This window comes from Heterocephalus glaber, unplaced genomic scaffold (assembly GCF_053883595.1).
Source record: "Heterocephalus glaber isolate CG9 unplaced genomic scaffold, H.glaber_assembly_v1.0 deba00001673, whole genome shotgun sequence".
Lineage (NCBI taxonomy): Eukaryota > Metazoa > Chordata > Mammalia > Rodentia > Bathyergidae > Heterocephalus > Heterocephalus glaber.
In genome coordinates, this window is record NW_028258410.1 from 15,602,528 (window position 1) to 15,629,601 (window position 27,074).

The following is a 27,074-nucleotide window of genomic DNA, read 5'->3' on the forward strand; positions in this document are numbered from 1 at the left end:
AATGCAGAGCCTTGTGGATTCAGCACTTTTGGTTTTTTGTTTATTTGTTTTTTGTTTTTTTGGTGCCGGGGATCAAACTCAGGACCTTTTGCTTTCCAGGCAGGTGGTGGCACCACTGAGCTAAATCTCCAGCCAGCACTTTTGACTTTACTGTCTCTAAATGCAGGGGTTAGTTTAAGTTCCAGCATTATTCAATTTTGCACATTTTCACTGGAAATAGGATTATTCCAGTACCAGTTGTTTCTCCACTTTAGGTCTTTATCATGACTTGATCTTAGAAACTGCTAAATAATCAATACAAATCCCAGGCAGAGAAGATGTTGTATCTTATATAAGATAAGGAAATTCTTGTTATCCCAAGCACTCTTCAGAGAGGTGATGTCCGTGAGGCGAGGGTGTAGACAGGGACCAGAGGTCCAGATGTCAGGCCCAGTTGTGCCCCTTATTTAACGTTAGGCAAGTGATGGGCTTTGGTTTCTTCATCTGAAACTTAAATTATTGGCCCAGAGGGCTGGTAAAACTCTTTCCAGCACCAAAAATTACTGTGAAGCTTCCTGAATTTCTCCATTTCCACTGCCAGCTTTTTTTCTTTCAGGTACAAAGTGTAGTCTGAGATATGACACGAAATTTAAAAGGGATTGAGGCACAAGTCCCCAAAGAAAAATCATAAAGATGCTTAGAATGAGGAGTAGGTTAGATGAACCTGGTGTTAAAGATTCAAAAATGAATATTCACTTGTGTTGACCCAGATGTGACTGTAATTCTTTATCTAAAGACTAAGGAAGCTAAAGCATAAGAATCAGCCCCTCAGTGGAAAAGTGGGGTACGTTCGGCACAGACAACTTGTGAAGACAGAGACTGATGGAGACTTTGGGAGGGAGATGGGCAAAGAGGGGGACAGGGAGCAGAGAAGAGAAAGAAAACGGGAAAACGAGGGAGTGAGGAGAGGGAGAAAAAAGAGGAGAGAGAGGAAGGAGAGAGGGAGTGAAGACATTTGAAGGAGTTTGAATTGTGGAGTGTGGGGGCTTCATCTGAAAGTGAAGAAAGGGAACTGTAGACACTTCCGACTCGGGACCTGCACTGAGTTCCAGTCCAGATGGAACTCACACTTACCTCTCACACGTACTTCGTACTTCGTAGCCTAGGTCAGTCATCACCAAAGCGGAGTGAGAGAGAGAGACTTTAGACCTTTGGTAATTGCATTTGTCTTAAACCATCGCTAATTTCCATTTTGCATCAGTAGAACATTGTGTGTTTATAAGAGATGCGTCAACAAATGTAGGTGCATTGGGAGTGCACATTCAAAACCCCTTCCCTGAGGGGAACCAGCCCCTAGGTGAGGTGGGCTCCAACAGCAAAGCTCCTTTTCTCCTCTTGCTGACTCCTAATGAGTAACTCACATGAACGTCACTAATAACGCTCCTCTGCTTTTCTCCAGAAGGAAAATGTCTTGACCTTTCCCCAAGATTTTAACGCAAACCCATATTTAAAGTAGAAACTTGGAAAAATACAGAAAATTATAAAGGATGCAATTAACATTATGCATAATCCCAGCCCATGTTCATAAAAAGAGATCTTTTGCTTTTAAAATTGTGAAATTTTTCTGCAGTTTTTCACTTGGGTTTTCTTTTAAACTCTGTAGGGTGCTGAGAAGTCACCCAGCCCTGTGGCCAACCTCAAGTCAGACAAAGCCAACTTTACCCCCCAGGAGACCCCGGGGGGACCCCAGAGCCCCAAAGGCAGCCCACCAGGCCAGGCAACGTCTCCAACAGCCGCTGGGGCAGCAAAGGACAGTAGCAAGGAGAAGGCGGGACCCACCTCTCTGCCCCTGGGCAAACTGTTTTGGAAAAAGGTGAGTCTGAGTTTCAAGATTTGCAGAGTCCTTGGAGCTGGATTGACTTGAGCAATTGTCTCTATTGAGCCAGGTGTTGTACTCAACAATGTGTAGAGGGTATTTTTTTCCTCTTTCTTTTCAAAAATGATTCAGCTGTCACTGAGCTGAGGATTTCTAACACACCCCTAGGAAGCATGAAGTGCCTATCATATTACAAACCAGTGTTCCATGGGGAAGAAAGGGAGATGAACAAGTACAATCACTTGGGTTTGTGGCAAAAGGTTGTAATATTTTGTGGATCTATCATCCTCTAAAACAGTGGTAGCAATGAGCCAGGGATTTAGCTCAGTGTTTCCGCCGCCTGCCTCACAAGCACAAGGTCCCGAGTTTGATCCCCAGTACCAAAATAAAACACCAAATAGCGGTGGCGAACCTGTGGCACACATGCCGCAGCGGGCATGCAGATCCCTTTCTGTTGGCATTCTAGTCAGGTGTGTAAGTTGTTCTTTTCCTAAACTAAAACCTCACTATTCAGAATTAATTGCAGTGTTGGCACTTTTCCATAAATAAGTGGGTTTGGGGTTGCAGTTTGGGCACTCACTCTCTAAAAGGTTTGCTGATCTAAAATGATGATAACCCCGACCTCCTCCTGTCTCACTGAGCACTCTGGCCCTAGCAAGATGGACCACCTTAGGGCGCTGTGTCTTCGTGGCTTCCCAGCCAGAAGCTATCACCAGGAGCCATCAATTCTCACTTCCCTTTTAGAAAAACCCGGATGACCACCAGGCCACCAGCAGGGCAAGTGCAGACTGCACTGCTCTCTGTGACAGGAAAATTCCAACCTTGGTCTGATTCTGCCCCTCTCAAAGGCATGTGCAGGAGGCATGGGCTCTGCAAGGAGACAAGTGGGTGGGCAGAGAGGTTCTGAGGACCATTCCTTGGTCAGCCATCCAACCCCAGCCACCATGCCTGCTCCAATCTCTTGCCTGGGTAAAATTTGGCCAGATGAGCAAGAAACTGGGGAGAAGGGGTGGAAATTCAGAGCCGGAAAAAATCTTTGTAATTTCATCACAACATCTGTGCTACTTGGCACACCATGAAAAGCAGATGACAAATCCAGTTGTCACAGAGATGTCAGCTTTATCCTCGTGTCCAGGATCCAGCTGGATTTCTGAGGTTCTTTTTGCTTCATTTCCTGTTGGACAGAAACCTTCTTTCTAGGTTCTTGACAGAACACAAACTCCAGTTTTTCATGACAACTTTGAAGGATGTCAGTTGACATTCTGTTCTAATCCTTCCCCCTCTCTGATCTCTAGTCCTTGTTTTTAAAAGTCTTTTACCAGAGCTATAATGTAGGGAAGAGTTTTCAAGTGCAAGCCAACTATGGTGGCTCACACATGAAATCCCAGGGCTCTGGGAGACTGAGGCAGGGGAATTAAAAGTTCAAGCCCAGCCCGGGCAATATAGTCACTTAGTGAGACCCCTGTCTCAACATAAAAAATAAAAATAAAAGGGGCTGGGTATTTAGCTCAGTGCAAACACCCTGCATTCAAACCCTAGTAGCAAACAAAGAAAAAATCCAACTGAGTTATATACATATATCAGTGCCAAGGGAGATAACCTAAGTGACCGATATTTAAACATTTAATTTAAATACTCATCACATATTCATTCATATCTATGAAGATATGAAACTTCTGTAACATATACACAAAAGCATATAGAAGAGTTAGATGTATATTCAAATGTATCTGGAAAAATAGAAGTAGCACATTAAACTTGAGATTTAACATGCATTTTGGTCAAATGAGACTGTATGCATTTACTTTAAAAAGAAATCAAATCGAAAGGCAAGTGTTACATAAATAACGAGACTGAGAGTCCTGGGAAACCCAGGTCCTCCAGGAAGCACACACCAAGAGAGAACTGTCATGCCAGGGTTTCATGGAGGGGAAGGCCTGGGAAGCATAAAGGAGGGCAGTCGGAGGCAGAGAGTGTTGAGGGACTACTGCCTGAGGAGGGAGAGAAGGAAGGAAGGGAGGGAGGGATGGACAGACAGGCGGATGGGCGGACCGACGGACGGACAGACAAAGGAAAGGGGTCTGGCACGGGCTGGTGCAGAGAAAGTCATAGCCAAGATTGCCTGCACTGGGAGCCCCGGGCTGGACAGGAGTGACTGGCCCAGCACCCCGCCATGCTAGGTCACCGACAGGAGCTGAAGGCCAGACAGGTGGCGCTGTCCTTCCCCGCAGGTAAATGAGCAGCACACTTCCGTGGCTGCAGGAGGTGATACAAGCACGAGGGCAGACACCACCTATGCTGTGGACAAAGGACTAGAATTTGAGGCGTACAGAAGGAAGAGTCACGTCTGGCCTCAGATCTGACTTTGAGCTCCAGTTCGCCTCTGTAAGCCTCAGTTTCCTCATTGGTAAAAAGCAAGTAGCAACAGAACCCATGTCATAGAAATGGAGTGAGCGTTAAATGAAGCCCATAACGCTACACCTGGCCCAAAAGTGACCAAAGGAGGGTCGCTGTACCCGTGTCGCTTATTTCCTCCATGTTTGGGAGGGCTGAGAAACTAAGCATGTAGCTGCCTTATCTTTCTGTGCTCCCAGTTTGGGAAAGGTACTAAGCTGCTACCGCCAGCTACTCCTTCAATGCTTGGAGTCGGTGAGGAGCGGTTTCCAGGCTGTCCCTTTCAGAGGTGGTAGTCAGCACGACAACCTGACAGTCATCACCCCCCAGGGTGGAACTTAAGTCATTCAGACTCGCTGTCATTCGCACGATTGTTTACTTGTATATCTTTGATAGATTCTTAAAAATAATGAATTTAAGAGAAATTACAATCAAATCGCTGGTACCATGTGTTCCCCTTGCACCTAATCTGAAGGAAAAATCCTACATGGAGGTAAAATAGGAAAGTTTCACTTAGTCAGCAACATTTCAATCGCCTTCATTATGCTAAGGTTTGTGCTTAAGCGCTCAGCACTGGAAACATTACAGGGAACCAACTTCTGCCTTCTCCAAGACTCTGTTCTGGTGGGAGAGTTTGTATCCTAGGAGGAAGTGAAGTCAGAAACTTTGTTTTCTTCTCTTCAAATTAGAAATGCTGTGGTGATAAAATCAACGTGGTAAACATTTTTAAAAATACAAAGGAAAACACCAGGGAATTCTTACATCTTTATCAATAACTAAACCTAATCTTTCTTCTCTCTCTTTTCATTGAGAAACTTCTTAACAAATTGTCTTTAAAATTTGTAAGTCTGTAGTTATAAACCTCAGAAATGGATTTTATTCCCCGAATAGGCTATGCTATGAAGGTAGTAGCTATTTTAATTTATAGTCTGGATTGCTGAAGTAGTTCTTATCATAAAATAAAAACCAAGCAGCTGTTGAAGAAATTGTTTGCAAATTATATTGTAGCTTTAAAAAAAACTGTTTAAAGCCCAGTTATCTGGACTAACTATACCCTTGATTGTTCTCAGCCAACCAGGTTGTGACCGACTGTGGCCATGTACGCTCTTTACTGTGTTGGGATTCTTGTCTTTTCCTCATCTGTCTTTTGAGTGGGTTGGAACAGACAATGCTGATGGTTCTCACATGCGGCAAGTCTTGCATAACAGAGCAGACAGATTGGGCTTTGCAGTCCTGAACCAGAACCACCCTGAACCCCTGTTTTCATATCTGTAAAATAAGGACTGTGTTCCTCTCACCATGCTCTTAGGAGAAACTGATAATTGTACATACAGGACACCTGAGACATACTAAGTGCTCAACAACAACAACAATCATCTGTCTTCAAATATGAACAAAATGTGGATGTGATTAGGTATCTTTGTGTGGCTTCTGGTGCCAACTCACCCACTGCCCTGGGAGGAACACCATCTGTACACAGCACACAGGCCTGTATGTGTGTACGTGTGCATGCATAATTGCCAAGTGGCAAGTTTGGAATATCTTTGAAATTGCCCTTTTCCTGCCTTCCTTTTGGGAGGATACCTGCTGGTGTGGAGCAACAAGGTGATCTCTGCCTGGATTTAACAGAGCCTCCCCTTCCACTGCAATAAAACCAGTGAATGGCATCTATCGCTTATGAGTACTGGGAGGATGGAATAAGAAAAAAATGTAGTGAGTGGTATTTCTAGTCAAGAACAATGAAATCTGCAATCCGGTGTTAATCACCAGGTAAAGGTTATAAATGCTGTGGATGATTTAAAAAAGGCAGTGATCAGTGTTGGTCAAAATAGACTGGGAGAACTTAAACATTGCTATGGCTCATATCATCTGGGCTATTTGTTTCAAGTGGAGATTTTTACACCTTCCTGTAGGGATCATAGTCATAAAAGCCTGGATTTGTGACTAGACAATTACGAAAACACTTGAGAGATGAGATGAAAATTCTTGGCTTCAAACTGGACCTGGTAGCACACCCTTGTAATTCTAGTCCTCTGGGAGGCTAAGGCAGGAGGATCTCAATGTAGAGCTCAGCCTGGGCAACTTAGTGAGACCCTGTCTCAGAATAAAAAATTTAAAAGGCAGCTGAGGGTGTAGCTCAGTGCAAAGGCCCTGGGTACAGTCCTCAATACTGGAGGAAGGAGGAGATTCCATTCATAGAAAAGGTTTTCGTGTGCCTGTGAAGTCAGTGAGCCCAGACCATTTACCAGCTCAGAATGACGCTGTGGAAGACCGGCCACCAACAGGGCACACTGTAGCTCGAGGGCCACTGTGGAAGCATACTTCAAAGATCCTTCTTTTAAGAATCGATTGCACTCTAAAGCAGAGAAGCCCTTGCTATTCAAGTCCATGGCGACTTTAGATGTTGTTTAGCTCCTTATTTTTAACAACATTCGTGTCTAAATAAACTATTGTAAATTTTTAAACTGGAAAATTTATTGATGTTGTTAAAGGGGCTGGACTGTTTTTAGATTCGCCAGATATCCCATTCCTTGAAGAAGAGTGGAAGTGGTTCCTGACCCTTCTGAAGGACCACGGATCTAATAAACACCCTTCGGTCCCCAGAGTTTGAGCCTCACTTTTCCAACATTCCATGCGCTCACTTCCGTTTGAGCCACTTCCGGGTTTCTCCAGTCTCTACACCTCCCTGCCGGGCTTAGTTCCTGAGCTGCTGGCCCGTCCCCATGTGGAGGTTATACACCACAGCATGCTCCTGGGCAGTGCAAAATGATGGGTTGGAATCTGGTTCTCCTGGTTCTGCTGCCCGTGGGCTTTCTCTAAATACTACATGGGGATAAGGAAAAGGAAGTCGCCCGAGGCCTTCATTTGTCATTGTGCATTGAGCATGGAAACCAGGCAGGTCACAAAAATAGACAAACCCCGAGATCCAGGCTTGGCTGAGAACCAGCCCCATGGGGATGCTGAAGTGCACCCATCTGCTTGCAGGGAGAGCAGAGGCATTCCTGAAACCTCATCTGGAGCATGACTTTCAGGCGGAGAAAGGAATAGACGTTGGAAAAAAAATAAAAAAAGAATAGACATTGAAACAGAGGCCTAGAGATGAAGCGCTGTCTGGGCACTGGGTGGAAGGCTAATGGGAAGCATTTATGCCACAGCCTGACATGGAAACAGCAGGTGATCAGCATTTTTGTCTGGGTTACTGGCAGTACTATTTATTTTTCCACCTCGCTACAGGTACTAATACCATGGAGGGTTGCAAGCCACCAAAAAAGGTTGATTGAGGAAGAAAACAGAGGCCTCTGGAATCTGGCCTTGGTCCTGTCTATTCTGTTTTTATCAGCAATTTAGACAAGGACCTAAAAAGTTTACAAGCTGGGTGGACTCGTTAACTCAGGCCAAAATATAAACAGAAAAGATCTCAAATTACGGTCACAATGGGCTCAGGTTCATGTGACCTAGAATTTTTGTTTTACGGAGGCCAGTGTCCCATTGCCCTGTGGAGAGTGAGTCCCTGAGATTTTAGTTGAAACCCACATCATCCTCTACTGCATTCCAAATTGGTAACAACGAAATATAACCTGAAGCAGTGTTAAAATTATCCATTCATAAGAGTCTGGAGAGCAAACATACGTGTGACCTGAGCAGATTCATAGACATTTCAAAAGCAACATAGAATTAATCTAGAAAAGTCGGGCTGGGAATTTAGCTCAGTGGTGGAGCACCTCTCTAGCATGCACAAGGCTTTGGATGGGTTTCCCAGCAGATGGACCAATGGAGACAGAGGGCAGGGTCTTCAGTAGGTCCAATAAACCTAGCTGATGCTACTTCTTCCCAGGATTCATGACAGTTGCTGCCATTAATTGAACTCTCTCTATGTGCAAGCACTGTGCTAGGTGCTTCACACATATGAAATAAACATCAGCAATTTTCGTGGACCGATGGACATAAATAAATCCATGGTCCCACTCCTCCTGTCCACAGAGGTCCAGGAATCCAAGACAGGTGACCACACACCCATCTGGGCTGCCATAGGTCCACACCGAGTGATTACCCCCAACCACACCACTGCCACCAGAGGCACCAAGAAGGCCCATGCCAACCACCCCACCTGTCACCAATGCTGGGCTTCACAAGCCAATCATACTTCATCTGCCACTTGCAAGGTGGCAGGGAGAAAGCTCCATCCTGCTCTACACTCAGCCCTGCAGGAGACCCCACTGCAGCTGCATGGTCCCCGGAGCACACCATTTAATATCCACCCTCAGCATCCACAGAACCACTGCTTCTCTCAGCACACGGCCAACCCAAGCGCAGCTGAGCAGCACTGAGCAGAGCCCCAGTGTGGCCGATTCACCTGGGGTTCCTCTTCTACGGGTGAATTCTCTTTCTGAGCTTCATTGCTTGACATCTTTCTTTCTGCTTAACTTCATACACTGTGACCTCTAGAAGAGTCTTGTAGTCAGGGTTTTGGCAAGGGAATACACTAAATACAGGACACATGGTTTATAGGATTATTTTATGATAATTACCCAAAAAGTCTAATGCAAAGCAGTGCAAGAGGTTAACCACACACTAGAGGTCCAAAGAATCCAGCCAAGGACCTGGATCCCAGCAATGTCCTACACAAGTCCAGCTAAAGGCTTAGAGTCCAAGGCAGTGTCCTCCACAAGTCCAGCCAGTGGCCTAGAGCCCACAGCAATATCTCATGGTTGTCTGTATTGAGGATCTGCACCTGGAAGGCCCAAAGGCCAGTGGTGGGAGCCAGAAAACCTATGCCAGTGAGATGAAGGATTTGTGCCACCAAGCTGAGGGATCCACATCAGAGCCAGGAAGTGATGCTCATGGTGAAGATCGGAGCTCCCCTGACAAAAACAGCAGCCAGGCTGGAGATTTAGCTCAATGGTTCTGCCGCCTGCCTCCCAAGTCCAAGGTCCCAAGTTTGATCCTCGGTACCAAAAAAAAAAAAAAAAAAGATCCTAATCAAAATGATTTTTGGGCCGGGGATTTAGCTCAGTGGTTCTGCTGCCTGCCTCACAAGCGCAAAGACCTGAGTTCGATCCCCGGTACCAAAAAAAAAACAGCAGCCATTCCCAGTGACAGCAAAGACCCAAGCTCCTCCTCTGATGAGAACAGCCTCCTTCACATCAGGAAAACCATGGCAGCAAGCTTCTCCTATAAAATCAATAGGCCAAGATCTTTCCCTCCAGTGCTCTTTTCATGACTGTTGGTAACAATCCTCAGGTGGCCTCTCCACGCCCAGACCACACTGATTCAGTTCAGCTGGAGGTTACATGTTGACCAGTAGTTAATCCACTACAAGTCTATAAACAACTGAACCCTAATTATGGACATCATTCAAGTTTTTCCCTTCACCAATACACGCTCCTTCCAGGTTCTCTGGCTCCCGTGTAAGTAAAGGTCTTCCTAGGGGTACAAAGACGACCTGCATGGCTGGAACCCTCCACCAGACATCGGTGAACCCCTGCTCTTCCCGAGCTGTGATTTTTCCTACACGTGCTCTGCTAAAATCTGTCCCTTACCAGTTTACCATCTCTGATTGGTAAACTGCCCAATAGCCAGCCCTTGGGTACGTGAATTCAGTCTCAGGGTGAGGGGCAACTAGTGGAACCAGGTCACATATGGAAACCCTGAACTTATTTTTCTTAGAGTAGGAAAAATTTATTGAGCGAAAGATAGCTTCTGTCTAAGAGAGACAGAAGGGGGACCGGAAAATGGGTTACCCGTCCACCCCACTTTTCAAAGATGTTCAATACAGCAAAGCCATGTGGTGAGGCGGGTACAAAGTGGGACAAAACTATAAGACCCAGTGGAAATTTACAAGGTTGGCATGAGGTGGGACAAAACCCTGACCAACCAATAAGATTACAAGTACAGTCACCCAGGTAATATTAATTAAATGGGGGTCAAATGCAGGAGCAAGTCGAGGAGCAAGCGTACAAGGATTTTCAGTAAGGGTGGGTGAGGGATATTTTCCGAAAAGGCTGGGTTAAGACCTTGGACCACCCCCTCAGGGGATTGATACCTATTAAAATATCAATCACTGCTATTCATCCTACATGGATGTGGTAGTTTCTCTCCTTTTACAGTGCTGGCCTTCAGTGACTGTGTCTTCACTCTCCTCCATGTTGGCTCCTCGTGGGCTGGCCCTGTCTAACTACCTATAAGATATCTAATTTACTTTCCTATCTGCAATGTTCCCCCCTCTGAAGAAGGACCCCTAACTGCTGTGAGAGGGCAAAGGGCAAAGGACAAAGACCATTCTGGCTACTTCCAGCTGAGGAGGGTCGTAGTTGTGATCAGCAGTCAGTTACTCTGCAGAGGGTCTATCCAAAGGCCTTCTATAGGCGCCAGGCATTGTCATCTTGGGAGCTGCATAGCTTTGAGTCTGGAGGAGACAGAGCCAAAGAAACAGTTGAGAATACATGGGCCAAATTACAAGGTCAGCAGGATTGCTATGAATATAGCCAACAAGTGGAAACCCTGAACTTTAACCTGGCTCTGTCATCACAGCGTTCCAGACTCCCGTTCTGAATAGATTTCCTCTCTTGGGTGCCAAAGGCTAATGGGGACCGGAAGCTGGCTGCCCATTCTCCATTTGGGATCTTTACATTAGCTGTGTATTTCATCAACTGCTCCCATGCAGGCTGCAGCTGTAGACCAGTTTGTAAATGTACACAAAGTTCAAAATGACTGGAGGTGGTTCTTGGACACAGTTCTAAAAGGCCCATTTAATTGACTGCACGGTACAAAGCCATGTTTTCCCATTCTGCTCTGATTCTCCCACTGACGTTAAGAATAAAGTTTCTTCTTGATGCTAATAGGTTTTTGTCACTGTGCTAACACCTGCTGGTCTCTCCTATTTAAAAAAGACAAATATTATTAGAACTTAGTGAATGTTTTCATTTGTTGCATACATACTGCTATTTGCTTTATTTCTTGTTACATACTACTATTTATCCAGCGAGATCTTGGTTTACATTTACTGTAATAATAAGAGGTTTTGTTTTAAAATATGTTTAAGTAAGAATATGGTCAATTTAAAGAAAAATGTCAAGTAAATTCAGGTGGTATGTGGATACACCACGAATTGGAGATGCTCTGAAAAGTACTGATGTTTAAGAGATGCTCAACAAGACTAATTCCCAAAATAAGGCATTTTTGCTTGGAATGGTGGTGCGCACCTGTAATCTCAGCACGTGGACAGCTGAGGCCAGAAGATTGCTGCAAGTTCAAGGCCAGCCTGAAGTACATAGCGAGACCTTGTCTCAAGAAAAAAAGTAAGGCATTTTTTTTCTGGGTAGTATGATTTTTAAAATATAAAGTAGCAACTCCTTTTGGAACAGGCAATTTTTTAATGCCATTTTTCAAAACAGCAGAAGAATCTGGAAGTCTGAAAGGGTAATAAAGGTCAAGGAAACATCAGGGTTGAGAATCAGCTCCTTCTAGTCCATTGTGTTCCCTGCACCAGGGTTTCAGCATCCTCAAGAATACAGTGAGCAGCTGGGGATTTAGCTCATTGGTTTCACCACCTGCTGCGCAAGCGCAAGGACCCGAGTTCAATCCCTGGTACCAAAAAAAAGAATACAGTGAGCATTCACAGGCCAAGAACTTTCTAGAAAGGAAATCAGAGGCACAAACTCATCTCACCTCCACTACCTAGGACAGGAAGGAGCATTTGAAAACCCGGATGATGCCGGGGATTTAGCTCAGTGGTTTCACCGCCTGCTGTGAAAACCCAGATGATCTCTTTTTAAACAGTGGGAGTGTTTTCTCAGCCTAGTGGAGACAGTATTTTGACTCCTGAAACTGTTGTAAGTCACTCTTGAGGTCTGGTTTTTAAATATAGTTTGAAGCCAGGTGATGCCTGTCTGTAATCCTAGCACACTGAAGCTGAGTCAGGAGAATTGCAGTTTCAAGCCCAACCTGGGCAACTAGGCAACTCTGTCTAAAAAAAATTTTTTTAAAAGAGACTAATTGAGAATGTCCTGGGTTCAGTAACCAGCCCTGAAAAATAAAATAAAATATTGTTTAATTATTTTCCTGTGTCTAGTGTTAATAGCATCTGATTGTCTCCAAGAGAAGAGACATAGTTCCAACAAAGCAGGACTACTTGAAAATTCCTGGATGCACTGCCACTTGGGGGCGATCAGAAGCTTCCGGAAATGCTACAGTCTTTTCCAGGGACATTTTTGTACCTAGGAAAATCTCAGCATGAAGAAGGTAAACAGAAATAAACAGTCCAAGTGAAGATCTTATGGTGAGAGTCAGTGTGTCTGGTAGGGGAGAAGACACTCACACAATCACCAAAATACATATTTTGATCTCTGAAGTCATAGAGACTTGGCTCTTACTACCATTTTTGCACTTTCTAGCTGTTTATCCTGCATCTGTGACTTTACTCCTGTGTATCTCTGTCTCCTACAGTGTACACGAAGGTCACAGTACTTGCTCTTTTGGGGTACGTTAAGGGAGATAATGAATGCAAAGTGCCTAGTGCAAAATCTATATTTATAAATATCACTTTTCTTTTTCCCCTCCCACTGGATGTCTTACAGAAAAAAATAAGGCAGGGCGTGGTAACAAAATGCATGTAGGGAAGAGTTCTTCACCTGGAACCCAGGAGAAGAGTGTGGAACATCTGTGAACATGCTAAGTCATTTGCAAAGTATTCTGTTAAAAGGAGAAGAATTCAGATCTTTTAAATGAGTCTCAAAGTGTCTGTAACTACCAACACCCTCCCCAGAAGACTTAAGAACCACTGAAGGGAAGACAAAGATCACCTCCACAGTTGGAGCTGACAGACTCAGTGATTATGGCCCTGACATTTCTGGAAAGGGGTCGTTTGTCTCTTATTTGTATGCTCCACAATGATTCTGGGAAGTAAAAAAATAGTGGTTGAAATCAGCTGCGTTGAACCCTAGCCCTGTGGCCCTTCCTAGAGAGTTTTAGCCAATTTGAACTTGGGCATGAAGAAAATGGCCCAGACTCAGGCTATATAAGAAGCAGACAGGATAATCTAGCCTTATTTCATATTTGGTTGACTTGGAGCTAATACATGTACCTTGAGGATGTACATCTATAAGTAGAAAGTATGCAATCGGAGGCCTAGTTTTAGGCCAGAGCCTTACTAAAAATTATTTTCATCTCTGTTAAATGTTGAGTTAACGTTACCTCCTTTTAAGTAAGATTCTGTGAAAGATTTTTAAACTATTAAAATTATTTCTTAAGGGGTAGCTACTAGCTCATTTTTCTCCTACTTTTTTCAATCTCCATGAAAAGCTGCTTTCTTAGCTACTACAAATAAAGTTTTCTGTTTTGCTTATAGATATAGTGTAATGGAGTTGTTTTCAATGCATTAACTCAAGTGTTCAAAATGATACCTAGATAACTTTAAGAAGGTGATTGTGATGGGTATGATTGTGTGCTTCTTGTCTTTAGAGTCAAACTCCACAGCTCTGAGAAGTGTTAAGACTGATGTAAAGTTAAAGGTGTGAGTTTATCATATTTTAATAATTAAATCTCTAAAAAGTTTACTGTGAAATGCCAAACTCTGCACCTATAATGACTGTGTGCCATCTTGGAAAAATGTGCTTAATGCTAATGGCTGCTTAGAATACTGTGAATAAAGATTAGTAAGATACTTAAAAATCAGCGTCTTTTTACAATTTCTTAGTCGGTTGTAATGTATTTTAGGTAAGAAGAACTGACTAGGCCTAGGGGAGAAAGAAATAAAAGAATTAAAGATAAAAAAAAAAAAGAAGAAGAAGCAGACTCTGGTTTGTTGGGGGTGACACTGAGGACCCTACTTAGTGGGGACAGGGCCTCTGTGTTCCACAAGGACTGAGGAGGGATTTCTCTGGATCTACGGCCAGAACTTTCCTGAGCTGCTCATTCATCTCATCTGACAGTAGCTGTGCAGTGAGCGATTAAGAATATCTCCCTCTTTTCACCAGCGACTGGAAAATGTCAAAGCAGAGGTGTTGCTTAACCACAGCCAAAACTTCACGGTTTGTGCTTCCTGTTAGCAGCCCCACTCCGCGCTCCATTTGCCTCCTGGCTACAACTGTGTTTATTTTCCCTTTGTTGCTTTGAAAATACCAGGCTGACATTATCGTGCTATGCTGTGCACAGTTGTGCACGCCCCCTTGGAGTCCTCTTTGGAACAAGGTCTACATGCCCAATTCGGTGTTCCAGAACCGCACCGCCAGGCTGCTGGCCAGATAACCCTTGGCTCTTGAGTCAGTTTGTTATTTACTTGGTTTTTGGTCACATCTTGACTCTCACTTTTGTTTTTGTCTCCTTTTAGTCAGTTAAAGAGGAGTCAGTCCCCACAGGTGCAGAGGAGAATGTAAGTGACACATTCGGTGACAGAATCATCCCATTCTCATCTTTGGCGTGTTGGATCGTTGGGCATTTTCAACTCTGAGATCTTGTGTTCTTGCATGTTCCGGCTGTCATTAATCTGCTGTAGACTCTTTTACCCTTTCCTATGAATAGAGATCAACTGAGAATGACACTGGATGAAACTTTGTAACTCCTATTGAATTAATGAAAATTAAATGCAAAGTCAGAGCACACATTTTAATAATTTGTTATCATTTAGGGGCTGAAAGAGTCTACTACACAGAAGACTGGCTTTGTGCTTCCTTAAGTGAAATCAATGCTGTTTCACTGGGCCATGATTGCTCCTTCACCTTTTTTTCCATGGCAACCTGATCCCTACTAACTTTGGGTGGTATGCAGGTTGGGTAGCTGCATCAGAACAGCCTGTAGCAATAGAGGCTGAGAGTATTGGGCTCCTTGGAGAGGCAACTCCCTGGGTCTAGACCTGACAAAGACAGGTACAGCTTCATCTATCTGGCCTTGATTAAAGATCAGACATTTAGGGTCTTTCACCTTCTAGAAAGATGGTCAAAATTTCCAAGACTATCCATTCATGATGCTATAGTAATGTGTCTTTTTAGAAACATTTTCCACGGAGATTATTAATAAATGGGCCTTATGAGTTTCAGGCCCAAGACAGTAGTTCTTGGCCGAGAGAGAAAGGAGAGCAGTCTTTGGAAAATTTTGTAAAAGGGGGAAAGTGAATTCACAGCTTCTCAAGACAGAAACGGAACATGGTCATTTTGCCAATGCAAAATATGTTTGGATCTTGCTGGTGTCTCTTGTTTACTTGCCACGGACAGGGTGTGTGTTTTCATTTTTATTTAGTTACTGGAACTACACAGATGTTGAAAATCCAAACACGTTCCATAAATGTTACCCATGATATGGAATGAAAATAAGAATGGCTTTGTTATGATTCTCCTTAGGAGAAAAATATTTAAAATCTGTTTGTTACTTTGGTTGTTTATCATTCCTTCCCTCCCTTCTTTCCTTCCTTTCTTTCTTGAACCAAAGTTAGTAGCTCAGCAAAGTGCAGGTCCCTCATGAATATGCCTCTTGAACAGTGGTGGTGAATGTATGGCATGCGAGTTGTTTTTCTTTTAAGACAAAAGATGTTAATATATGAGTTGTTTTTGCTAAACTAAAACCTCAGTATTCTGGTTTAATTGCAGTGTTGGATCTTTGCAATAAACCAGTGGGTTTTGGGTTTCAGTTTGGCCAGTTGTTTTCTAAAAGGTTCACCATCACTGCTCTAGAGAATGAAAGTCTCGAGACCTTCTGGGACCTGCATGGAGCAATCTCACGAGTCTTCCTGCCATCAGGTTTACAGGTGCAAGTGAAATCCTGAGCATCAGCTGGCTTTGAGGTTCTCAGTTTTCTGAAAAGAAACTTCTCTTGGGTGTCTAGTGCAGCTGCTTTTCTAAGGAATCCTGTATCTGCTGCAGCTCAGATGCTAAAATGCAGAGTTAATCTTAAATAGGCAAACAGAAGGTGTTTCATTTTCTTGTGTGAAGCTTGAGACAGAAATATAAACATTAATTAAGAGATAAATTATTAATAGCAAAAGATAACACCAAAACTGATAGGAGTATGAAAGAAGACAAAATATGTTTTAAGGAAATAAAGAAGCATTATAAACATTCTTTTAAATTGATTAACCCCACAAATTACATATCTATTTTTGTCTCAATATTTCACCTTTTAATTCCCCACACATGGACAGAATGAGGCAAAACAGTTATGATGTTGGCCTCATCATCTCCAGGTTGTGTCACCTCTTGTGCCTCAGTTTACTCACCTATTAAGTGGGGATAATAATGGCACCTCCACTTGGTTCTTGGGAGAATTGAATGAGGTAATGCATGTAGTTCATTTATGGTACTTCAGTGTCTGAATCATAGGAAGAACTCAGAAAGTGAGAAGTCAACAAACTTTAGCTCATAGACCAAATCCAGCCCACTTCCTATGTTTGCCTTCCATTTTTTTTTGGTACCGGGGATCGAACTCGGGGCCTTGTGCTTGCAAGGCAGGCGGCAGAACCACTGAGCTAAATCCCGCCCCCACCACTTCCTATGTTGGTATGGCTTATGGAGTTAAGAATGGTTTTTATATTTTTGAATGGTTGGAAAAAATGGAAAGAATAGCCATTTATGATGTGAAAATTCTATAAAGTTCACATTTCCATGTCTCCAAACAAAGTTTTATTAGAACACAGCCACACCCATTCCATTACCTGTCAGCTCTCACTGCTTTGTCATTAGGACAGCAGAGGTCAGTAATTGTCACTGAGACTATATGACTGGCAGGACCTCTTGCAGGAAAAGTTGGCTGCCCCTTACAGTAGATGCTAGCAAGTAGGAGGCAGCATCCTGCGGGGGTGCTTCCTGGTCATCAAAATCATATTTTGTAGTCAAATTTTATGTTTCCCAGTCAACTCAGTGTCCATGTAAAGGGAAGGAATCTGTAAAGCAGAGTTGGTTAATCTCCTTCCCTAAATACGGGAAGAGTAGGCCTTGGTCAAAACAACATATACAGTGAATCCTCGAGTTACAACTGGCCTGACATATGAACAACTTGGGTTACAACTGGAATTTTAATTTTAACCTACAAACAAAGTCTTGAGTTATGACCCAAATGCGGGCCGCTTCTGCTTCCAGATGGTGTCAGACACAGATTTAACCCCTTAGAGAGTTCCGGAAGGAGCATGACAGCATCCTTTTCTGTGTGGGGTTAACTGAGAAATCCTGGGCTGATGTCTCTCTAAGGACGCTGAGAGCTGCCTGTGTACAGGAGAGAGGATTTGAAGGCTGTGTAGAGGAGCCTGAGCATTCACTGACCAACTTGGGTTACAACCAGCCCTCGCTAATGAATTGAGTTCGTAAGTCAAAGGTCCACTGTACTTAGTACTCTACACCTTCACAACTAGACAGTTGTCTGTGATTAACCAGATTACTCTACTGATTAACCAAACTCCTGATTTCTGGCTAAAATATGGTGGTTGTTGTTTTTTTTTAATTTCTCTTCCTACAAGAGTCCAAAATCAATCTGCCAATCAGTCTGAGCCCCACTTGTCATTTACAAAACAGAAGTCAGGATGATTTCAGCATTTCCCAGTTTTCATTGGAAGGGAAAAAAAAGAAGGGTTTTTCAGCCCATTGAAGTTTATTGTTTTCCAAGAATGTGTTCCTGATCCTACGAGTTATAAAATCTATCTAACTTGACTATAGCAATTATTGAGTCTTTCATTTGTAATCTGAAAATGTTTTGGCCATTAGCTAATTGAGTTAATGTTCTAACTAATGGAAAAATTTTCCTTCCCCATAACTTGTAAAATCAGGGAAGCAAGGATTTCTGTAGCTTACCTCTCTGAGTAAGTGACCTTTCAGTTGCAAGGGAAAGAAAACCCAGCTCAAACTGGATGAAAAGGCAAAAGGGATTTATTGGCCCTCATTGCTAGAAAATAGAACTGGTTTCAAATAAAGCTTGAGTCATGCCTTTCCCCTGGCTCAGCCTTCCTGGCCTGGCCATGTTTTCAGTTTTCCAACATCTCATCACCCAGTCCAGAGTAAAGGAGCAATTTGTCCACTGCAACTCTACCTGTCCAGGAATTTGTTCTCCTTTGTTGGCTCAAATTCGTTCATTAGTCAGCTTGGGCTGAGTTATGCTACAGTAACAACCAAGCCTCAAATTTCAGTGCCTTGACACAGCAAAGATTTCTCAGGTTTGTTTTTTGTTTTTTGTTTTTCTCATATATGCTATAAATCAAAGAGATCTGGGTTTGAATGTCAGCACTGCCCACCAGCCTGAGCCAACAATTCTTTGCATTCACTCTAACAATATATATTAATTGTGTATTGTGTAGATGCACAGGAAAAATGGTGGATGAAACAGACTGACGTAAACAAATGAGGCCTCTCCTCTCCTTTCTCTCCTTTAATTGGAGTATTAGTCAGCTTTCCCTTGGTGGGACACAATACTCAACACCTGCAACTTAGAAGAGGAGAGGCCTAGGGCCGGGGATGTAGCTCAGTGGTACTGCGCCTGCCTGGCAAGTCCAAGGTCCTGAATTCAATCCCCGGTACAACAACCAAAAAAAAAGAGAGAGAGAGGAGAGGTTTAATTTGGCTCATGGCTTTAGGGGATTCAGTTCATGGTGGGCTGGCTCCAATGCAGAAATATGATGGTAAGTTGGCTATAACTGCATCATGTAGCCACTTTTAGCTAAAATCTGGAGTCAAGGAGACCCTTAAAAAGAATTTGCAGTTCTAGTGCCAGAGAGAAAACAGGGCCCTGGCTGAGCACTCAACAGTTCCTAAAGCTTTGACTCCCATTCTAGTCACTCCACCCATGAGTACAGATGTGAAGGGTAGAGTGGATAATTGGGAAGACAGCACATTCTGCAATGTGGTCCCATCCCCAGACCAACGTGCTCAAGGAGTTAAATCATACTGGCTGGCTCAGACTTTTTCAATCAGCTTCGCCCAAATCACATAGTCTTAAAATGAGGGACCATTGCGCCCCCAAAGCAAAATGTGCATTCTGTAAGCTGACGGGTGAGAATTGTTACTGGATGACAAAGAAAATCTCTAAGCCTGTGTAATCAAATAATCACATTATAAATCTAATTTTCAAATCTACAAAGATCCTAAAATAAAAACTTTAAATATCAATACTATTATGCCGTGGGTAAAGTTTAAATGGAGGATCTTTATTTTGCTCTAAATTAGTTTTGAAAATTCACAGCTCAAGTAAAGAATGTACAAAACAAATTCAAGAGTAAGAATGGGATAAAATTTGAGGCTATGAATAAAAGGCTTTTCCTGAGATGTATATTGTCTGTGTTAAACATCCATCCATCTTTATGCAGTGTGTACCATATCCTCTCCTGAGCTTAAGCAAGGGAGATTTCATTCTAAACTACAGCACAAAATAACAATGTAGCACAAATCTGATTTTAATTATATCCATCAAACCCAAAACTAAATTGCGCAGATGCAGTCATATATTCTAAATAGGGAATGACTTTTTCCAAAGCTGTACCCTGGAAGGGAATCCAAGTAAAAATTGAATTCTTATGTCTGTACATGCAAATTAGATCCTTATTTAGTCCAGATTGTTCTGGGTTTCCACACCGGATGTCAGTGGATTTTCCTTGGCTACTGAAAGCCAAGTTCTTGGCCTGACTTCAAAGCTGATGGAAGTCACTAGAAAACCCATTTAGTTTGCTTATTGCAATAGTTGTGTTTTGGAGAATGGACTTGTGGCCTAAAATTTATGAGTTTACACCTCTCAGCATTTGGAAAGATCCAGTAAGGGAATCATTGGCATTCCAATAAGGTTGATTTACAAAGTTATTGTCATACAATCTAGTCATTTTATGATAGGTTTAATTTTCCCTCCAGGGCCCTTGTACATAAAAAAAAAAAATAACTGCTTTAGAGCCAGATAGTTCTGAACCCAGGGTCAGTAAATCAAAATCTGTTCATTACCTACTTACGAGCCATCTCCCATTCTTCCACCTTTCTTCTTTGATTATGGGCAAGGTCGATTACTGTCATCTCCAAAGTATGTGATCATGATTGGTCTAAACCAGTAATCACATTTTCTTCACCAATAATTAATCTAGGAATCAAGATGTACCTGGCTATGACCAATGAAATTTCTATACCCTGAAGTAGGGATTCAAACTTCAGAAGTTCATTTGGACTGAATCTTTTGCTGTGATCTTTCGTCTGTGTCAGGACATTGAATTGAGGATATGATGCCCGGAACTGTAACAGCTATTTTATGACCATGAGGTAATAAGTAAAAAGATGATGCTGAGGATGGCAGAGCCAAAATAGAAAGATCCAAATGTCTTAGAGACATTTTAAAGCCACTGAAAAAAAAAATCCCAAAACATCTTGCTTTCAACATCTTGTTCCGTGTCCTTCCTGGATGATCCACTGTTAGATATGCAGTTGTTGGCAGAGATTCCCATCCTCCTTGAAATGACTACTTACTTCCCTGTGTTGTGACTTTGGCCAAATCATTCAACCATTCACATTCTTTGTTTGTAAAATGGAGCTAATGTTATCTTTCCTGAGCTGTTTTTGTAACTATTTCCTGAGGTTATATACAAATTACCCTGTACAGTGCCAGACACAGTAAGAAGCAGTGAGTGATATAACCATCTAACCAATGGATATATGTGGGATGGGTGATTCCAGATCATTCGTGCCCATGGAGGTAAATAGTCTGATATTAACACAAATAACAGCCACTGGCATTAATTGTATATTATGTGTCTGGCACTGTACTAAGAACCTGATGTGCATTACCTGATTTAATCTCAGAACAGCTTTCTGACATATATATACAAAAGCCTGGAGACATTGCACACTAACTTGAATTTAAGCCCCTAGGGGATAAAGATGATATTTAGGTCCAGGTTCCAGAGCATGTGTGCAGTGGCAGCCTGCATCTCAGGCTTGGCCCAAGAGCTCTTGTGGCTGATACTCATTCCCCAGAAATGCAATTGAATTAAACCAGGCCTAGATGTGGAAATCCACAGTGACCACCAATCTTAGTCTCTTACTTGGCTCCAATCTGATCCTGGCTTCCCAAAGCCAGTCTTGGGTCAACACACAGCCCAGCTGGTGAAGTTTACTTGAAAACATGGTTGTTTAGCTAATTCAGTGTTTTTGTTCATTTAAGGTCTTTGGATGGGACAACTTTACTGTAATTCATGATTGATTGTTCTTACCACTTGTTTTTCTCTTCTATCTGGTCAATCCATGCTGCTGTCCCCTGCTTTGCCTCCTAAGGACTTTTGAGTTTATCACCACCTAGTTTAGATCTTTGGTTACAAAGGGAAAATACTAGAAATCATGTCAGTCCCATAAGAAATGTACGGCAAGGCTACTGCTGTGATTTGCTGGCCAAATTTGGGATATTCTGCATGTTGATTTGTTGATGGGTACCTGTCTGTGTCAGCTAATGATATGGAGATTAAGGGTCCCTCTCTGTTTTGGAAATTTGGATCATTTGGAAATCACTGGTATACTCTGCATGAAGGAAAGCAAAATGGTATGTTTATAAGTATTCTGTATTTTTGGAAACAACTAAATCCCCTTCCCCTACCCCTGATGCTGAGAACAAGGCTCTGAGAAAGCTGGAGTCTGGAACCAGCAGGGACAAACACAAAGATACCTTTGGCACTGTAGTTCCCTTATTGGAGGCAGGAAATGGAAAACCTGTGGTGTAAAAGGCCAGAGAGTAAGTGCTTTAGGCTTTGTAGGCCACTTTTGTCTCCATTCCATACTTCTCTTTAAAAATGATTTTCTTTAAAAATAAAATTTATAGCCCTTCAGAAATCTAAAAATCATTTTTAGCTCAGGGACCATACAAAACAGTTTGCCAACCCTGCTTGGAGAAACCAAGGAAACAGTAAAACTCTCTCCTACCTGCAACTACTGGGAGGACCAATACAAATGAAGACACCATCGTAGTGGTGACTGGGACCACACAAATGGCAGGGGCAATGCCAGGGAACGATCGCTGGAGTCAGAGGGGGCCTCCGCCAAGCCCCAGGTGCCTTGCAGGGACCATAACCATTGTACCATAGAGCCTTGTAGTCAGGTTCACTCTTCTTCTGACAGTGAGAATGTCAGCTAAGTAACAATGGCAAGTGACTGTGCGTTGAGAAAGGAGTCAATGAGGAAATCAAGTGTAGTAAATCAAGTGGGAATTGCACACTCCTTTCGGCAGAGAGGGCAGTTTCTCCATGGTTACAAGGGGACTCGCATGAGGAAGGGAAAGGGCCGTGGCCACCATCTCTAAGGCTGAACTCAAGAAAATGGTTATTCCTGATTTCTACGCATGCCAGCTGTGATTTGTGCGAGTTGGGCCCTACTAGAGTGGAAGGGCAGCTCCCAAAGTGGACCTTCTCTCTGTACTGTCTGCCTTCATGGAGAAGGAATCTGCCGTGTCCATGTCAGTCTGTCTGTCCATTTTCTGTCCATGCCAATTTCAGAAATTGGCCACTAGGAGCACATTAGCCAATATGAGGGTTGCTTCTTGAAGATCTGCCTGTGTGGAAATATCATAAGAGCCGATCCTGCAGGTCCCCTGTGGACAGGGGACAGCCAGGACTCCGTTGTAAAACATGTTCTGGGGGAATGGATTTGGGGTTAGGTTTTTGTTTTATTCATTTTCAATTTTTTGTTTTGTTTTTTTGTACCGGGGATCAAACTCAGGACCTTGTGCTTGCGAGGCAGGCGGCAGCACCACTGAGCTAAATCCCCAGCCTTTGTTTTTTCATTTTCTTAATACCTGGCAAAACAATCCAGGTGGTGTGTGAATCACCAGTAGAGACTGTAAAGTTTGAGGAAGTAGAGTCAACCTTGCAAACAGTGGATCTCAGTGAAGAGAGAGATGCTCTACCCGAACCCACAGAAGTAAAACGCAGAAGAGAAGACGCCAAGCCACGGAGGAGCTCCCTGATGGCGTTTTTCAGACAAGTGGTAAGCCACTTTCTTCTAGTACGGGAACAGGAAACACCAAGCTCAGTTTCTGAGAACAAAACACCCTGCCACCAGGGGTATGAGATACAATTTTAGGTGCTATACATAGAATATGTGAATTGTGGGCTAAGAAAATACCTTCCTGCCTTGTGATTCAGTCACAGAGAAGGTTTCAGCTAATTACTAATATTCTCAAACTCTTCTTTAACCTTGGATAATTCCCTTTTTAATAAAAAAAGAGAGTTGTCCTTGGGTCAAGGTCGTAGTTAATATTATTGTCTGCTTTTACTTATTGTTAAAGTTTCCTTCTGTTGGTGACAAAGGATGCTGCTTTTCCCACTATGAGCATGATAAGATGTTTCCTTTGAAAATGCTTGTATTTACGTAAAGAACATAAGCCATTTTATGGTCCAAGTTATAGACTGAGGTGACAAAAATTCTGAAGGTGAAATGAGAGTAATGCATGATGAGACAAAGCTGACGTAGATCGTTCAAACAAGGACATGACAACATAATATTCTCATAGGGAATATATACAACATAGTGAATTTTCCATGCTTTTGATTTGTGTAGAATGGAAAGAATGTGGACAAATGTCTTTTTGATGCCTACAAAGAGTGATATACATTAAAGATCTACATAACCAAGAACTTAGCATAGTTCAACAAAAGCTAAATTAATTAGAGGACAAAATATAAAAACCCATGTAAAAGGTCATTGATTTAATTCTCTTTTAATGAAAAACAAGAATTTGATTATAGTGTGCCTTTATTATCAGGAGTATTGGGGAGTTTAATCCTTGGAGAAAGCAATTGTGGAATTTCACAAGTCAGCCTGTTAAAGAGTTCTTTCTAATCCACAAAACAAAACAAAACCCTTGCCAGTAGGAGTTGAGACATATTAAAAATAATTCAGTTAGAAATTGTTGGCAGGAATTATTTTCTTTTCCTGTTGGATTCTCATGGGGTAAAAGGTGTTTTAAAAAAAAGTAGCAGGAGGTCTGAACTGCCGAGACCTCATCTGCATCGCTGCTGTGGCTGAGCAATCTGGCACCTTTTAGACCAGTTTTTCCATGATGCCAGGAAAGAAAAGAACATTGAGCCATTCCTGGCAACTGGTCTCAGTGATAAATGGAACCCCCAGTTCGCTCATCATAACACTGAGAGTGATCAGCTTTCCTCTTTTCACGTAGAGTTGAGAAATGGGGGGGAGGGTAGCAAGTGGAATGATTCTTCCAAATGACCCATGTGTAGCTCGCTTTACTTAAACAAGGGAAAAATATACAAGAAACTCCAAATAAAATATGCAAAAACCTCTAAACCACTCACTGCACCCATCCCCCCCAAATTCTGAAATTTGTGTCAGGTTCTGTATCATTTAAATGTATCCCCCAGAGCTGTCTACTAGACACTACTTTCTAGCAACAGAAACTGAGTAAGTCTGAGTGCTGGAGGTTTAAAAAATGGACAAAAAAGAATCCTCTGGCCGGGCGTGGTGACTCACAACCATAATCCCAGCACTCAAGAGACTGAGGCAGGTGGATCCTTGTGAGTTCAAGGCCAGCCTCGGCTATATAGCACGTTCAATGCCAGCCTGAACTACAGTGAGACCCTGTCTCAGAAAACAAACGAACAAAAAAAGAGTCTTCTCAAATTGACTCACCATAGGGTAAGGATAAAGGAAGGTGAGCTCATTCTTCCCAAGTAATCCTCACTGGATTCAGAGCAGAAAGGTTTACTGTGTCCATGGCTCTTATCACCTACTGACCCTGAGAACATGAACACTATTCTTTCTCTTTGATGTTTACCCCCAAACCACCTGTGGTAGTTGGGATTTCCTCTAAAGTTCCAAACACCCTAAATATTGTCTATTTTCTGTGTTCCTTAAAACATTATACTACCTTTATGATTAATTCACGTACACAGAAGATGTGGGTCTTCCAGTTTCCCAACATCCCCACTAGTCCCTACAGCCACGCCAGTCCAGCCCACTCGTTGATGTATCTGGCCATCCCTGTGGGTGTTTGATTTTGCAACCTCTGATGCAGAACCATGTCCTTCTTTATCCTCACTTCCTTCACATATACTATGGATTTTTCGCACTCCAGTTGACCATTACTCTATTAGTGGACATTGCACTTGTTTTTAGTTTTTTGCATTTCATTCATTCACTTGCATAACAAAGAATTATTGAGTGGCCATGATATTCCAGGCCCTAGGGATACGACAGTGGCATAAACAGGCACAGCCTCTGTCCTCAGGGGCGATAAAATCTACTGAAGAAACCTGGCACTTATTTTTTAGCTCTATTCAGTGAACACACCTCAAGCATCTTACACACCTTATCTTAATCACCTCTCTAACCTGTATGCAGAGCCGTGGAGACCCACTTTTATGCACAGGGATTAATACCCCCATTGGGTAGATTCTTAGAAGTCCGTGGTGCCAGCAGTTACTTTGAGGAAACGCTTTTGATAACATGTTCATTGCTTGCAAATTGATGTAGAATCTTTGGATTTATGCAGGGGGAAAGCCTGCTCTAGGGTCTTAAAAATAGAGACAGCATCTGGCCTACCACGAAGGGTTTGAGGAGAGAGGGCACTTGAGCCAAATAAGTGGGTGTTTGGAACTAATTTAGACATTGTTAGCAAAATATGCATTTTTAATAACTACTGATTTAATAGAAAAGAAAACTCAAGTTCAAAACCTCTGTTTCATATTCAGTTTTGCATTCATTAGATCATTGATTTTCCAGCCTTTCTTCAGGTTTTTTTTTTCAGATAATACATTTTAGCATCTCATGGCAAAGAGACTCTGAGTTGAGTTGTTTTCTTTTTCAAAATAAATGCTTTGCCTGATTCATTTCTCAAGAGATCATTTTCTTTCCAGACATTAACTTACAAAAATAAAAATAAAAATAATGGCTTTTTCTAACAATCATGTTTCACGTCAAAGAAAATAGAATCATATTAAGGCTTAGCACTGCATTTAATACATGTGGATGTATCACTTCACAAAAATTCTACAAGTTTCTACAGGTTTCCAAAATAATTGCAAGGAATGTCTAAGACATCTGTCATGCCTTAAATAGAACACAGTTCTTACACATATTAATTCAGCTGTATGTCAAGAAATTGAGTATTCCAAGTGCTAGTATATTTTTGTAGAGTGAGTGGGCCGAGCACTGTATTCATGTACCTGCAGACCAGGTAGACAGATTTGAAATCATGAAGGTAGCAGGTAGAAATACATACATTTAAGATTTATAATTTGTCAGTATAATAATACCTTGCACTGGAAAAGTGCATTCCTCCTCCAAGCTATTTTTCACATCTCTATTTTGTTTAATCTTCTGCTTGGCTCTTTCTTTGGACTATTAGTTTTACAAGAAAAGCTTGGTGGGGTTTAGTGAAAGACTGTGAGCTTAATTGGGGACCAATAAAAGGCTCAAATGAGGAGACAGTCAAGAAATGAGAGAGGTTTTGTTGACTACATTGAATCAAAAAGTTTAATAAAAACCTGTGAAATTTACTATCTGGAGGTAGAAAGAAGTTTATTTGGAATGGTAATTATTAAATAAAAAACAGGAGTCTTCTAGCCAAAGTTCTTGATCTCAAATTTTTCCCTGGGTATGAAAATATTAATACTGATTTGTTCTCGAAGGTTCCTAAAAGAGCCATTTATTTGGGCAATTCCTGCCTCTACCAACAACTTGCATTCTCTCCTACCCTCCCAGGGGCACTGTCGTCTTTTAGCACTGTTAGCAATCACCATCCTGGCCATCATGGATGCTCTAGGTACTTAGGACATGATGGGCATCATGCTAAGCATGTTGTGTGCATTGTCTCATGCGTTCATGTAGAAACCCCACAAAACCCACACTCTCACTGCCCACCTCCCTGTGAGGACTAGGCC

At 42.4% G+C, this 27,074-nt stretch overlaps 1 protein-coding gene across 9 annotated transcripts in view; it reads left to right on the forward strand.

Moving 5' to 3' along the window:
- Positions 1 to 27,074, forward strand: part of Bcas1 (brain enriched myelin associated protein 1) — a 99,991-nt gene that overhangs the window by 60,055 nt on the left and 12,862 nt on the right. For 3 of the 9 annotated variants that reach the window (XM_087197674.1, XM_087197673.1, XM_087197672.1), the window contains 3 exons: positions 1,643 to 1,852; positions 14,577 to 14,618; positions 22,987 to 23,160. In XM_087197674.1, coding sequence (XP_087053800.1) covers positions 1,643 to 1,852; positions 14,577 to 14,618; positions 22,987 to 23,160 — 426 coding nt within the window. The remainder of the gene's footprint in view (positions 1 to 1,642; positions 1,853 to 14,576; positions 14,619 to 22,986; positions 23,161 to 27,074) is intronic. The other 6 variants (XM_087197678.1, XM_087197676.1, XM_021239041.2 and 3 more) reach the window with 2 other exon arrangements.